Raw genomic sequence first — 16,905 nt, forward strand, 5'->3', positions numbered from 1 at the left:
TGAATCGGTATAATTTGAACAATCTTGACAGATGGTGACGTAAGGACTATTTGTGTGAAATTATTTCAAAATCGTACCATTGGTTTAGGAGATGTCGTTAGAAGATTTTTCTATTTTTAGCTCTGGCGGCCCCTATGTGCAACCAAGCGGAACCGTTTGAATAATTTTGGTAAAGGACCATCCAAGGAACATCCATACCAAGTTTCATCAAAATCCATTCAGTGGTTTTGGAGGAGATGTCGTTTAAACACAATTGTTGACGACGGACGCACGCATGACGACGACAGACACAGCGTGATCACAATAGCTCACCATGAGCATTTTGGGCTCAGGTGAGCTAAAAATATCAGTCCAATAAAAGGGAGAAAAAGTAAACAGTTTGGTCAGAAATCTCAATACACGTTACAACCTGCCAGCAAGAAACTGTTGGTCAACTTTACGATTACCACCCTGGTAACTGGTCTGTAATTAGCACATGTTGTATAAATACAGTGGGTGAAGAAGCACCAATCAAAGTGAAGTGATTTCATTTCGGACTGACTGAGTTTTTAACATTTCTGGTGCAACATCTGCTTTAATCATTATTGCAGTATTTATTTAAAACATATATTTTAGTTCACCTAACTTATTAGTAAAACATTAACAGACAAAATGAATGTTGAGCAAAAAGAACCTTTAAAGCTAAAATGTCTTATATCAAAGACACCATGACCATCAAAAAGTTCTTTGATTTCTTTGTACTAAGCTAGACAGAGTGGATATCAACATTGTATTATAAAGTAATACATTCAGCCATACCAATATTCTGTCAAAAGCTGTTGGGCTGCCTCCTCTTTGTACATGACCAAGAACAGTAACTCTTGTATCATACTTCAGTCTATCTGTCAGCAGCTGTGAGGTATACACATATAAAATGCTTAACAATATAATATAGACAAACCTAGGAAAAAGACCATCTCACGGAACCTAAAAAACACTATTCTCATTTCCGACCGATATATTTACAGAAAATGTTAACTCGTTAACACATATCACTTGTTAAAGGTTCTCCAGTGTCATCTTAATTAATATACAAGTGAGACAGTTATTTGTATGTCTGGTAAGAAAACACAAATAAAGTGCTCAATTTTGCACCAAATATCTTTTCAAAAAATCGAACGTCTGTCCAATCAGCACAGTAGCTAATTCACATGCTCTTCACCAATATGATGCATTTTAATTCCTGATCTATGTATGTCAGACATTAAATAGTTATGAGATCAATTTTTACCTAGGCTAAACAATAAGACAACCCTAGGCAACCATCTGCCCAATCAATACAGTTGATACATAGCTTAAGCTCTTTCTTTCTAACTTGCTGACTTGATCAACATCATTTTCATTATTGCCCATATTATACCAGAAACTAAAGAATACTAACTGGCTGGCAAATAATTTAATCTTGCACTGATGTTAGGTAAACCTACAAACTTCCATCGAGTGAATTAATTTACCATGAAGAAGCACTTCACTTACATCTTTCACTTGATTGGCTGTGATAGGTGTCCCGTGTCTGTCAATGGAGCCCTCAGCTACTAAAATAACATTCAGTCTTTGTCCAGTAGCTCTTTCCTGAAAGATGAGAAGATAGTCAGAAATCATTCTGGAACCAATATGAATAAATTATTTAGGAAGTTTTATAGCTAGATTTTCATTGAAATAACTTCTTCTAATAGTCAATATTCTTGAGAATTAGAGGGACAGGGGTAGGGGTATGAGAGGTGACTTAAATTGCCTTAATACTGCCTGCCTGCCTCAACAGATCAACCAATAATGAAAAACTATTATCTAATGTTTTTCAGTAGTTTATTGGAATATAATGGCAGACTATATTTGAAACTTTCGCACTTTCAAAGAGAGGGATTTACATTTTATAATTTTTACTGGTATGGAACTTAACTTGAAATAAGAAATATTATAAAGTATAAAGTATAAATAAACAAATATTCTTTCAAAAACAAGTTTTACATTAATGAAGATACAGGGGTATATAAATATGTATAAAAAAGCTAAAATCACACACAACTATTCAACTTTTCTTGTTCATAAACAGTGAAAACATGACTTTATGCAAGACATTGCCTAATCCCTGAGTAAAGTATCTGTAATTTTGTTAAAAACATTTCATAGTCATGAAAAACAAGACAATATGTTCGTTTGACATAACGACTAAATATCTTCCAGGCCTAAATTAAAATTATGTTTGTTTGACCTTTACTGACCCAGTATTTTTACAGTGGGTAGGTAGGTAGGTAGGTAAATAATTTTATTATATTTTAGTTTTTTTTGAATGTTTGTTGTCTCAGTAATAAAGTCTATTATTAATACCTATTGCTTGTAGATAATCTCTGAAGATGCTCTGTTAAATGTATGCTTGTAATATATAAACCCTTAGCCTTTGCACACACAATATGGGCACATAAGGCAAACTTCACCATGCAAGTCTTTGAGTATCTTTCATGTCTATACTTTTTCTTTATATATATATCAAGTCTTTTCATGATTGTTTTCACTACATCTGCGCTTAAAAGTACAAAAAAATATAGCGTGAAAATACGCGATATTTGGCCCTTAAACACACTATTGAATTACAGCTTTAAATATTTTCAACAAGTGTTAGATGCTTAATTCAATAGATAATAACTTTTTATGAGTTTTAGAAGGTTTTTACAATGGTAATGGCAGTATGCAAGCAAAAGTGATGATTTTTCAGCTTCAAGCTACTTGCACGTATTGGTCATGTGTTACTAAAAACAGAAACAAGATTGGGTTTCCCGACATCAGACAAAAGTATAAGATTTTTATAGCTCTTTGTCCTGGCATAACAAAATTAAAATATAAAAACTATCTTGCCTGTAATATTTCAACACATTTCCGTTCTTGTCAAATTCTTGAAATTCGAAAACTGATATTTTCTCACTTCAAACAAATGCATTTCAAAACAATCTCTGATTTAAGACATTTTGAAATCAACAATTAAGTCAGTTTATAATATATTTTCACAGATAATTAAATTAGCGGTAATTATAGACTGCAATCTATGTTTTTGTCAGGAAGACCCGCCGTAAAAATCAGGGATGTAAAAAACATTTCACATCACTCGCCTGTTTATTGCCGTAATACTCTCACTGTTGTGAAAGCAGTATTATGTACAAGTAAATTTCAAATATAACACATAGTAGACAAATAATATTCTCATGTACACTACGTTTCCTTTGTAAGCAATCATATTTGTTCTTCTTAAATTTCCTTTTCAGAGCAGACATTTTTCTTTCACTGTATTTTTGTAATCTCCATCACCTAGTTGCTCTCCATAATAACTGCATCGATAGTATTAATAATCACAGTCTAGCCGCCACCGTATTTTTCCAAAAGTGTTAGGACTAGTTATTTTCACTTTCTAAAGACTTATTTCCCGAATAATGATTATTTTGTAAAGTGTCCCAAAAATATGGACACAATATTCATAATCCACCAAGTGTTGAAAGTGAAATAAAAAGCGTAATTATTCTGTTGATAAACTTAGTCATTGTCCTTGTTTTCATCATCAATTAACACCCCCCTCAAAGAGCTAAAAGAAGTGTGTCGGTATCATGGCATCTGAAGTGGAGATCAAAGCGGTATAGTTGCCCGAGACTGTCATGGAATTACGTCATGTTTTCGCGCCATGTGACACATCACTGTTTGATCGTACCGCCTCGGTTCTTTAAATTAATCAATAAAAAAGTTTCTTCTCTAATTTGTTAAAGCAAATTCAATTTGTTAAAGCGAATTCAATATCCTGTATAAATTGAGAGGTAAATGTGCCAAACGATAATTGTGGATATCCTATCTCTGTGAGCTATTTTGCCGCACTAACATAAATCTGTTTGCCAAAAATCATTTTACGCCATGTATTTAAATTGCTGACGCATCATTTAAGATTTTTTAATTCTGTTTTTTGTACTTTCTGGTCAAAAGTCTGAACTTAATGCCCATGGAATGTATCATTTATTTACTCTTAGAAAGAGATAAGTAATTAAGATCGCACTGTTTGAAATTTTACAAAGAACTAAATTTAAATTTGACCGTTTTTATAGAATTTTGCCTACATTCCTGTCGATATCTTATTAAAATCGTTATAGAATTCAAACTATATTACTTCTTAAGCGGGGCTAAAAATATTGAAGCGGTAATAACGAAAAAAATGAATGCACTATGCACGTTTTTTGTGTATGTGTAAACAAAAGTAACGTCGAGTGATGTAAATTAGATATTACGATAGGTCGCACGTGCTCGTGGAATGGAAAATTACCGGCATGACGTTTTGGTATTTTTACATTTCGTGGGTAAATTAGATACTAGATTTGTAAAATTAAATCTTTTTGTCAGATTGCTTTCCAGTTACAAGAGGTTTGATTGTCGCCTGCATCCTATGGCCTTAGGCAACGTTATGGGCATAGCTGACACATGTTCGGAATACACGAGATAATAAACAGTCCGCTTTATCAATTTTCTGCTAGCTGACCGCAGGTTACTTTCTCAGTTGCCATAATTATTTATGCAATTGTTAAATAAAATAATCGCCAGTTTCAAGCACCATAATAAGTTTTTTTCCCTCTGATAAGAAAATAAAAATATTTTTTTTCTCTGGAATGCAATAAAATTATTTGAGTCGGGGCGATTTTATCGGGTCGGTAGGTTAAGGTCAAACAAACTTAATTTTATTTTAAGCCCCACTTGTGATCATCAGATTTTACATTTTCACTTGCAACTACACCACTCCTGAAAATATTGCATCTGATGTTCACTTAGTGAAAAATGGTGCAACACTGAAACAAACAAGTATCATTTATAAATCTAGGATAAAACCCTTATATTACAACTTATCTACAAACAGAGGACAGCTTTTCACACAAGGTAACCTCCCATCCATCCTCTGGAGGACACTCCAGTATAAACACTCAGTATTACAGTACACTTTCTTACAGCAGACAGCTTTTTACACAAGGTAACCTCCCATCCATCCTCTGGAGGACACTCCAGTATAAACACTCAGTATTACAGTACACTTTCTTACAGCAGACAGCTTTTTACACAAGGTAACCTCCCATCCATCCTCTGGAGGACACTCCAGTATAAACACTCAGTATTACAGTACACTTTCTTACAGCAGACAGCTTTTTACACAAGGTAACCTCCCATCCATCCTCTGGAGGACACTCCAGTATAAACACTCAGTATTACAGTACACTTTCTTACAGCAGACAGCTTTTTACACAAGGTAACCTCCCATCCATCCTCTGGAGAACACTCCAGTATAAACACTCAGTATTACAGTACACTTTCTTACAGCAGACAGCTTTTTACACAAGGTAACCTCCCATCCATCCTCTGGAGAACACTCCAGTATAAACACTCAGTATTACAGTACACTTTCTTACAGCAGACAGCTTTTTACACAAGGTAACCTCCCATCCATCCTCGGAGAACACTCCAGTATAAACACTCAGTATTACAGTACACTTTCTTACAGCAGACAGCTTTTTACACAAGGTAACCTCCCATCCATCCTCTGGAGGACACTCCAGTATAAACACTCAGTATTACAGTACACTTTCTTACAGCAGACAGCTTTTTACACAAGGTAACCTCCCATCCATCCTCTGGAGAACACTCCAGTATAAACACTCAGTATTACAGTACACTTTCTTACAGCAGACAGCTTTTTACACAAGGTAACCTCCATCCATCCTCTGGAGAACACTCCAGTATAAACACTCAGTATTACAGTACACTTTCTTACAGCAGACAGCTTTTTACACAAGGTAACCTCCCATCCATCCTCTGGAGAACACTCCAGTATAAACACTCAGTATTACAGTACACTTTCTTACAGCAGACAGCTTTTTACACAAGGTAACCTCCCATCCATCCTCTGGAGAACACTCCAGTATAAACACTCAGTATTACAGTACACTTTCTTACAGCAGACAGCTTTTTACACAAGTAACCTCCCATCCATCCTCTGGAGGACACTCCAGTATAAACACTCAGTATTACAGTACACTTTCTTACAGCAGACAGCTTTTTACACAAGGTAACCTCCCATCCATCCTCTGGAGGACACTCCAGTATAAACACTCAGTATTACAGTACACTTTCTTACAGCAGACAGCTTTTTACACAAGGTAACCTCCCATCCATCCTCTGGAGGACACTCCAGTATAATCACTCAGTATTACAGTACACTTTCTTACAGCAACAGCTTTTTACACAAGGTAACCTCCCATCCATCCTCTGGAGAACACTCCAGTATAAACACTCAGTATTACAGTACACTTTCTTACAGCAGACAGCTTTTTACACAAGGTAACCTCCCATCCATCCTCTGGAGAACACTCCAGTATAAACACTCAGTATTACAGTACACTTTCTTACAGCAGACAGCTTTTTACACAAGGTAACCTCCCATCCATCCTCTGGAGAACACTCCAGTATAAACACTCAGTATTACAGTACACTTTCTTACAGCAGACAGCTTTTTACACAAGGTAACCTCCCATCCATCCTCTGGAGGACACTCCAGTATAAACACTCAGTATTACAGTACACTTTCTTACAGCAGAGAGCTTTTTACACAAGGTAACCTCCCATCCATCCTCTGGAGGACACTCCAGTATAAACACTCAGTATTACAGTACACTTTCTTACAGCAGACAGCTTTTTACACAAGGTAACCTCCCATCCATCCTCTGGAGGACACTCCAGTATAAACACTCAGTATTACAGTACACTTTCTACAGCAGACAGCTTTTTACACAAGGTAACCTCCCATCCATCCTCTGGAGAACACTCCAGTATAAACACTCAGTATTACAGTACACTTTCTTACAGCAGACAGCTTTTTACACAAGGTAACCTCCCATCCATCCTCTGGAGAACACTCCAGTATAAACACTCAGTATTACAGTACACTTTCTTACAGCAGACAGCTTTTTACACAAGGTAACCTCCCATCCATCCTCTGGAGAACACTCCAGTATAAACACTCAGTATTACAGTACACTTTCTTACAGCAGACAGCTTTTACACAAGGTAACCTCCCATCCATCCTCTGGAGAACACTCCAGTATAAACACTCAGTATTACAGTACACTTTCTTACAGCAGACAGCTTTTTACACAAGGTAACCTCCCATCCATCCTCTGGAGAACACTCCAGTATAAACACTCAGTATTACAGTACACTTTCTACAGCAGACAGCTTTTACACAAGGTAACCTCCATCCATCCTCTGGAGAACACTCCAGTATAAACACTCAGTATTACAGTACACTTTCTTACAGCAGACAGCTTTTTACACAAGGTAACCTCCCATCCATCCTCTGGAGAACACTCCAGTATAAACACTCAGTATTACAGTACACTTTCTTACAGCAGACAGCTTTTTACACAAGGTAACCTCCCATCCATCCTCTGGAGAACACTCCAGTATAAACACTCAGTATTACAGTACACTTTCTTACAGCAGACAGCTTTTTACACAAGGTAACCTCCCATCCATCCTCTGGAGAACACTCCAGTATAAACACTCAGTATTACAGTACACTTTCTTACAGCAGACAGCTTTTTACACAAGGTAACCTCCCATCCATCCTCTGGAGAACACTCCAGTATAAACACTCAGTATTACAGTACACTTTCTTACAGCAGACAGCTTTTACACAAGGTAACCTCCCATCCATCCTCTGGAGAACACTCCAGTATAAACACTCAGTATTACAGTACACTTTCTTACAGCAGACAGCTTTTTACACAAGGTAACCTCCCATCCATCCTCTGGAGGACACTCCAGTATAAACACTCAGTATTACAGTACACTTTCTTACAGCAGACAGCTTTTTACACAAGGTAACCTCCCATCCATCCTCTGGAGAACACTCCAGTATAAACACTCAGTATTACAGTACACTTTCTTACAGCAGACAGCTTTTTACATAAGGTGTCCTCCCACCTATCCTTTGAGGGACACTCCGTGATAGACACCCAATACTCGAGTACATCTACTTACAGCAGACAGCTATTTACATAGTGTATCCTCCCAACCCACTCAGGGATAAACACCCAATACTCGAGTACATCTACTTACAGCAGACAGCTTTTTACACAGTGTATCCTCCCAACCCACTCAGGGATAAACACCCAATACTCGAGTACATCTACTTACAGCAGACAGCTTTTTACACAGTGTATCCTCCCAGCCCACTCCGTGATAAACACCCAATACTCGAGTACATCTACTTACAGCAGACAGCTTTTTACACAGTGTATCCTCCCAACCCACTCAGGGATAAACACCCAATATTTGAGTACATCTACTTACAGCAGACAGCTTTTTACACAGTGTATCCTCCCAACCCACTCAGGGATAAACACCCAATACTCGAGTACATCTACTTACAGCAGACAGCTTTTTACACAGTGTATCCTCCCAACCCACTCAGAGATAAACACCCAATACTCGAGTACATCTACTTACAGCAGACAGCTTTTTACACAGTGTATCCTCCCAACCCACTCAGGGATAAACACCCAATACTCGAGTACATCTACTTACAGCAGACAGCTTTTTTACACAGTGTATGCTCCAACCCACTCAGGGATAAACACCCAATACTCGAGTACATCTACTTACAGCAGACAGCTTTTACACAGTGTATCCTCCCAACCCACTCCGTGATAGACACCCAATATTTGAGTACATCTACTTACAGCAGACAGCTTTTTACACAGTGTATCCTCCCAACCCACTCAGGGATAAACACCCAATACTCGAGTACATCTACTTACAGCAGACAGCTTTTTACACAGTGTATCCTCCCAACCCACTCCGTGATAGACACCCAATACTCGAGTACATCTACTTACAGCAGACAGCTTTTTACACAGTGTATCCTCCCAACCCACTCCGTGATAGACACCCAATACTCGAGTACATCTACTTACAGCAGACAGCTTTTTACACAGTGTATCCTCCCAACCCACTCCGTGATAGACACCCAATATTTGAGTACATCTACTTACAGCAGACAGCTTTTTACACAGTGTATCCTCCCAACCCACTCCGTTATAGACACCCAATACTCGAGTACATCTACTTACAGTAGACAGCTTTTTACACAGTGTATCCTCCCAACCCACTCCGTGATAGACACCCAATATTTGAGTACATCTACTTACAGCAGACAGCTTTTTACACAGTGTATCCTCCCAACCCACTCAGGGATAAACACCCAATACTCGAGTACATCTACTTACAGCAGACAGCTTTTTACACAGTGTATCCTCCCAACCCACTCCGTGATAGACACCCAATATAGCTTTTTACACAGTGTATCCTCCCAACCCACTCAGGGATAAACACCCAATACTCGAGTACATCTACTTACAGCAGACAGCTTTTTACACAGTGTATCCTCCCAACCCACTCCGTGATAGACACCCAATACTCGAGTACATCTACTTACAGCAGACAGCTTTTTACACAGTGTATCCTCCCAACCCACTCAGGGATAAACACCCAATACTAGAGTACATCTACTTACAGCAGACAGCTTTTTACACAGTGTATCCTCCCAACCCACTCCGGGATAAACACCCAATATTTGAGTACATCTACTTACAGCAGACAGCTTTTTACACAGTGTATCCTCCCAACCCACTCAGGGATAAACACCCAATATTTGAGTACATCTACTTACAGCAGACAGCTTTTTACACAGTGTATCCTCCCAACCCACTCAGGGATAAACACCCAATACTCGAGTACATCTACTTACAGCAGACAGCTTTTTACACAGTGTATCCTCCCAGCCCACTCCGTGATAAACACCCAATACTCGAGTACATCTACTTACAGCAGACAGCTTTTTACACAGTGTATCCTCCCAACCCACTCAGGGATAAACACCCAATACTCGAGTACATCTACTTACAGCAGACAGCTTTTTACACAGTGTATCCTCCCAACCCACTCAGGATAAACACCCAATACTCGAGTACATCTACTACAGCAGACAGCTTTTTACACAGTGTATCCTCCCAGCCCACTCCGTGATAAACACCCAATACTCGAGTACATCTACTTACAGCAGACAGCTTTTACACAGTGTATCCTCCCAACCCACTCAGGATAAACACCCAATACTCGAGTACATCTACTTACAGCAGACAGCTTTTACACAGTGTATCCTCCCAACCCACTCAGGATAAACACCCAATACTCGAGTACATCTACTTACAGCAGACAGCTTTTTACACAGTGTATCCTCCCAACCCACTCAGGGATAAACACCCAATACTCGAGTACATCTACTTACAGCAGACAGCTATTTACATAGTGTATCCTCCCAACCCACTCAGGGATAAACACCCAATACTCGAGTACATCTACTTACAGCAGACAGCTTTTTACCCAGTGTATCCTCCCAACCCACTCAGGGATAAACACCCAATACTCGAGTACATCTACTTACAGCAGACAGCTATTTACACAGTGTATCCTCCCAACCCACTCAGGGATAAACACCCAATACTCGAGTACATCTACTTACAGCAGACAGCTTTTTACACAGTGTATCCTCCCAACCCACTCCGTGATAGACACCCAATATTCGAGTACATCTACTTACAGCAGACAGCTTTTTACACAGTGTATCCTCCCAACCCACTCCGTGATAGACACCCAATATTTGAGTACATCTACTTACAGCAGACAGCTTTTTACACAGTGTATCCTCCCAACCCACTCAGGGATAAACACCCAATACTCGAGTACATCTACTTACAGCAGACAGCTTTTTACACAGTGTATCCTCCCAACCCACTCCGTGATAGACACCCAATATTTGAGTACATCTACTTACAGCAGACAGCTTTTTACACAGTGTATCCTCCCAACCCACTCCGTGATAGACACCCAATATTTGAGTACATCTACTTACAGCAGACAGCTTTTACACAGTGTATCCTCCCAACCCACTCCGTGATAGACACCCAATATTTGAGTACATCTACTTACAGCAGACAGCTTTTTACACAGTGTATCCTCCCAACCCACTCCGTGATAGACACCCAATATTTGAGTACATCTACTTACAGCAGACAGCTTTTACACAGTGTATCCTCCCAACCCACTCCGTGATAGACACCCAATACTCGAGTACATCTACTTACAGTAGACAGCTTTTTACACAGTGTATCCTCCCAACCCACTCCGTGATAGACACCCAATATTTGAGTACATCTACTTACAGCAGACAGCTTTTTACACAGTGTATCCTCCCAACCCACTCAGGGATAAACACCCAATACTCGAGTACATCTACTTACAGCAGACAGCTTTTTACACAGTGTATCCTCCCAACCCACTCCGTGATAGACACCCAATATTTGAGTACATCTACTTACAGCAGACAGCTTTTTACACAGTGTATCCTCCCAACCCACTCCGTGATAGACACCCAATACTCGAGTACATCTACTTACAGCAGACAGCTTTTTACACAGTGTATCCTCCCAACCCACTCAGGGATAAACACCCAATACTCGAGTACATCTACTTACAGCAGACAGCTTTTTACACAGTGTATCCTCCCAACCCACTCAGGGATAAACACCCAATATTTGAGTACATCTACTTACAGCAGACAGCTTTTTACACAGTGTATCCTCCCAACCCACTCAGGGATAAACACCCAATATTTGAGTACATCTACTTACAGCAGACAGCTTTTTACACAGTGTATCCTCCCAACCCACTCAGGGATAAACACCCAATATTTGAGTACATCTACTTACAGCAGACAGCTTTTTACACAGTGTATCCTCCCAACCCACTCAGGGATAAACACCCAATACTAGAGTACATCTACTTACAGTAGACAGCTTTTTACACAGTGTATCCTCCCAACCCACTCAGGGATAAACACCCAATATTTGAGTACATCTACTTACAGCAGACAGCTTTTTACACAGTGTATCCTCCCAACCCACCAGGATAAACACCCAATATTTGAGTACATCTACTTACAGCAGACAGCTTTTTACACAGTGTATCCTCCCAACCCACTCAGGGATAAACACCCAATATTCGAGTACATCTACTTACAGCAGACAGCTTTTAACACAGTGTATCCTCCCAACCCACTCAGGGATAAACACCCAATATTCGAGTACATCTACTTACAGCAGACAGCTTTTTACACAGTGTATCCTCCCAACCCACTCAGGGATAAACACCCAATACTCGAGTACATCTACTTACAGCAGACAGCTTTTTACACAGTGTATCCCCCCAACCCACTCAGTGATAAACATCCAATATTTGAGTACATCTACTTACAGCCCGCTTGCTTAGCTCAATAGGTAAGAGCGTTGGTCTACGGATCTCGGTGTCGCGAGTTCGATCCTCTGGCGGGGCATATGTTCTCCGTGACTATTTGATAAACAACATTGTGTCTGAAATCATTAGTCCTCCACCTCTGATTCATGTGGGGAAGTTGGCAGTTACTTGCAGAGAACAGGTTTGTACTGGTACAGAATCCAGGAATACTGGTTAGGTTAACTGCCCGCCATTACATGACTGAAATACTGTTGAAAAACGGCATTAAACCCAAAACAAACAAACAAACATCTACTTACAGCAGACAGCTTTTTACAGTGTATTCTCCCAACCCACTCAGGGATAAACACCCAATATTTGAGTACATCTACTTACAGCAGACAGCTTTTTACACAGTGTATCCTCCCAACCCACTCAGGGATAAACACCCAATATTTGAGTACATCTACTTACAGCAGACAGCTTTTTACACAGTGTATCCTCCCAACCCACTCAGGGATAAACACCCAATATTTGAGTACATCTACTTACAGCAGACAGCTTTTTACACAGTGTATCCTCCCAACCCACTCAGGGATAAACACCCAATATTTGAGTACATCTACTTACAGCAGATAGCTATTTACACAGTGTATCCTCCCAACCCACTCAGGGATAAACACCCAATATTTGAGTACATCTACTTACAGCAGACAGCTTTTTACACAGGTGATCCTCCCAACCCACTCAGGGATAAACACCCAATATTTGAGTACATCTACTTACAGCAGACAGCTTTTTACACAGGTGATCCTCCCAACTATACTCCAGGGCTCACTCAGGTATAAACACCCAATATTACAGTACAACAACTTACAGCAGACAGCTTTTTACACAGGTGATCCTCCCAACTATACTCCAGGGCTCACTCAGGTATAAACACCCAATATTACAGTACAACAACTTACAGCAGACAGCTTTTTACACAGGTGATCCTCCCAACCATCCTCTGGGGGCCACTCAGGGATAAACACCCAATCTGCTTCTGTTGCCAAAGCACCAACCAAAGCCAGGTATCTGTAACACATATACTTATAAGAATGACTGGTACAGTCTTGTTTTTGGTAGTAAAACACATCACAGACCAAAAGATTTTCTACCATATAGAATTGGATTTAACATTTAATTATTTTGTGTTTTACATTTCTGTATGCAAGACACTAACCTTGTGTTAAGCTATCCAGATTATGGTCATTAAGCCACTACTTGCAGAATAACAAATGTACATAAACACCTTAAATATAATGTACAAGAATGAAGTTTTCTTTTTTTTTTCAAATGTTTTTCATATATATACCTATACAGGGCTCCGGAAATTTTGATAACTCAATCGGTCCGAAACGAAAATCCTGACATCGGCGCTACCCCACCCACTGCATTCCCAATATTACATATTTTGTAAAACGTGATAGGGTAAAGAAATAAGCATGTCATGCATTAAAACTGAGTTACTAGTCACCGCCCGTTACCATACAATGAAGACAGTTATTCAGTGTTATGTGTGATCGTTACTTTGTTTAAATTTCGATGTTTTTCCGAGATAATACGAGGCATTGACACCGTGTGCGTAACTAGTCTAAAAGCCAATAAACGTGACTTCGATACCGTATACACGGCAGATACTTTGTGATGTTTCCTCATTCTTTGACGGAATTCTATAAAATACAATGCGTCAAAGTGAGTTACACGACACATATTCTCTGCTAAACAGCCTCAGTATTTAAAGAATACTCTGCCGCGGACCGAATGTGTACGTTATTTGAATGCTGAGATCAAATTTCCCGCATGTGTAGTACCAAAACGTCACGCGGGTTGGCCACGGATACTTCATTTCACTTACGTTGTACTTCAATAAGCAACTACATTTTGATAAAGTTATATGTTCTCTTCTGATGTAAACAAAATTTCATTTTGAAACGTTTTTTAAAAGACCGATTTGATAAACAGTGCCACTCCGGTTTTCTTTATCATTCGTGGTTGCCCGTCCATTTTTTTCTTTTTTGTACAGTCGGGTTGCAAAGACGATTTTCTGCTTTTGTTTCAACTGGAGCCCCAACAAATGAATCATGTAATTTTTTCAAATCAAGTAATTATAAAAATTATTTTTATCGGTTTTCCGTGTGATGTCTCATTAAATCAAAGACCTATAATGTACAATTATAGCTCTTTGATTAAAATTAAATTCCTTTGATTAAATGCAGCGACCATTTGTTTGTTACCGTGATCAAACATAGCCTTTTGAAATAAACCATCCGTTGGATTCTAAATAAAAGAAGTGGATCCCCGTCGAAATGATTTGGATCCAGTCAGAAACGTTAGGAAACCAGTCAGAAATGTTTAATACACCGCAGTCGGCTGTCTGCAAACATTAAAGGATGTGCCACGCGAGCACTGATTGCGTCACGCGCTAATTACGGACCGATTATCAAAGTGACAATCAGACCGATTGACATGTTTATTGATTATCTGAAGGTGCAACCAACAACTTCCTGCTTGGCAGGTGATCGTGTATTGAGATATCAGACCGAAATTTATACTTTTCTCCATTTTTACGGGACCGATCTTTTTCGTTTTTTCACTTCACGAATCGGTCTGAAAAGTCAAAAATCGGTCCAAAACCAACAAACCAGCAAATATCCGAAGCCCTGTACCTATATATTTACCAATTTGTGAATGTACTAACATTTATCAGTATTTTGAACATTTCCATTCAATTCATTTTTATATAATTTCTGTAACAATTTAGCAACAAATTAGAATATTTTGGATTATTTCCAATATTTTTATTTTTATTTTCAAAGCTCATGAACTATGTACTACTATGATAACAAATCAATTTACCCACAATGTCTTCCCATCACTTCCAACACAAAAGCTCTTTGGTGACTGAAATCAAATAAAAGTCAAATGAATCTTTGTAACCAATTGTAATAAAACTGAATGCGGAGTTTTTTCATTTCAACATGCACACCCGATTGTAACATTTTGCAGTTATGACAACAATCTAATGTTAAAAATTGATTTTTCTCTACTGCATTTTAGACTATAAAGGTAAATCTTTCAGTGTCGCTTTAAATTAAAGAACATGCCTTTTTTTCATTTTTTGCTGGATAAAGAAATTTCAGCTACAATGTATTAGGAAAAACATCCTTGGAATGCAAACTGAAGCTAAATGTTTCGAGCCTCTTCCGTGTCAAATATAAGCAGGGATGTGAAAAGTTTATTAAATCTATACATGTAAACTTTCATGAAAAATACTTATAGACTGTTCACTATACAAAATCATGACAACAGATTTGACTTTTCAAAGTTTTACCTAACTAGTCAGTTTTTTTTTTATAATACAAGAGCATGTCAGCTTTTTAAAGTACTCTTTTAATCAATTCATTGTACTACCAAAGGCAATTTCACAAAATACAAATTTTGAACAGACTGAGATAAGTCTGAGCAAGTATCACCCTAACAAATTTTGTGACAGTTTCACAGTGTTTTTTTTTTTAATTTTTGAAAACAACCTGTGGCTTTGTAAAGGGGAAAATATAGCCAGATAAATCTCAAAAGAGGGCAAATAGCAAATCATTTGATTTTCATATCTGGCACAATACCATTTTGCAAGAACTGATGCCAATGCCAAATGCATAAGGACAGGTAATATGAATATTTGGCACCTGATGAGAAGTAAACCAATTTAATGTGACATAATTATCAGTCCGTAACAGCTGCACAAGTTGTAGCAACATGGGGGTAACTGGGGTTGAGAATTATATAAACTCAGACTTTCATAAAATTTTCACCATGCGTACTGCAGAACATTTTCTTTAAATTACAAGGGGGAATTTTGACAATCTTAAAGGGAAAAATATAAAAAATTTAGGGGAAAATAAAGCTTTTTTGACTAGGGGAAACAGCCAGTATACGGCTGTAAAAATAGAGAAAACAAGAGTGCCAGCATGTCACAATATACGCCCGTCACAGCAAATTAGCAAATAACACCTGTATTTGTAAATGGAATCTTAATTTTGTGTTTTTTTAGTAATTATTGCAATTCTTTTGTTTTTCTAAGTCCACAAAAAAACTCCTTATCAGGTAGAGATACCTTAAAATACACCTAAAATTTCTTTAAAAAAAAATTCCCCACCTCCCGCCCCCACCCCCACTCCCCAAAAAACAAAATTCCAAAAAAAGTTTGTAAGTCCACAAAATCCTTACCTGGTAGAGAAAGGTCAAAATACACCTCAACATTGGATGTAATATGCATGTTGTACTACAGAAAAGTGGTCTTGACTTTTCCCTACGACTAGTAATGAAAAAGTTACATTATAAGCTATTTATAGTAACAACAAAGGGAAGTAATTCTAAAGAAGGGACCTGCGCATGACACTCCATCTCATGATGGTGTACAATTGTGCCAAGTAACATCAAAATCCCTCCATGCATGAAGAA

The 16,905-nt window shown here is 38.5% G+C and overlaps 1 protein-coding gene across 5 annotated transcripts in view; it reads right to left on the reverse strand.

The window, feature by feature from the left end:
• The window catches only part of LOC123540419 (ATP-dependent 6-phosphofructokinase, muscle type-like), a 59,061-nt gene that overhangs the window by 30,871 nt on the left and 11,285 nt on the right, over positions 1-16,905 (reverse strand). For all 5 annotated transcript variants that reach the window (XR_008367901.1, XM_053527164.1, XM_053527163.1 and 2 more), the window contains exons 6-9: positions 15,304-15,348; positions 13,371-13,479; positions 1,516-1,611; positions 799-891 (exon numbers count right to left, since the gene is read on the reverse strand). Coding sequence is in view for 4 of the 5 variants with exons in the window: in XM_053527164.1 (XP_053383139.1) it covers positions 799-891; positions 1,516-1,611; positions 13,371-13,479; positions 15,304-15,348 (343 nt within the window). In the remaining variant the exon portion in view is untranslated. The remainder of the gene's footprint in view (positions 1-798; positions 892-1,515; positions 1,612-13,370; positions 13,480-15,303; positions 15,349-16,905) is intronic.

Source organism: Mercenaria mercenaria, chromosome 16 (assembly GCF_021730395.1).
Source record: "Mercenaria mercenaria strain notata chromosome 16, MADL_Memer_1, whole genome shotgun sequence".
NCBI classification, from domain to species: domain Eukaryota; kingdom Metazoa; phylum Mollusca; class Bivalvia; order Venerida; family Veneridae; genus Mercenaria; species Mercenaria mercenaria.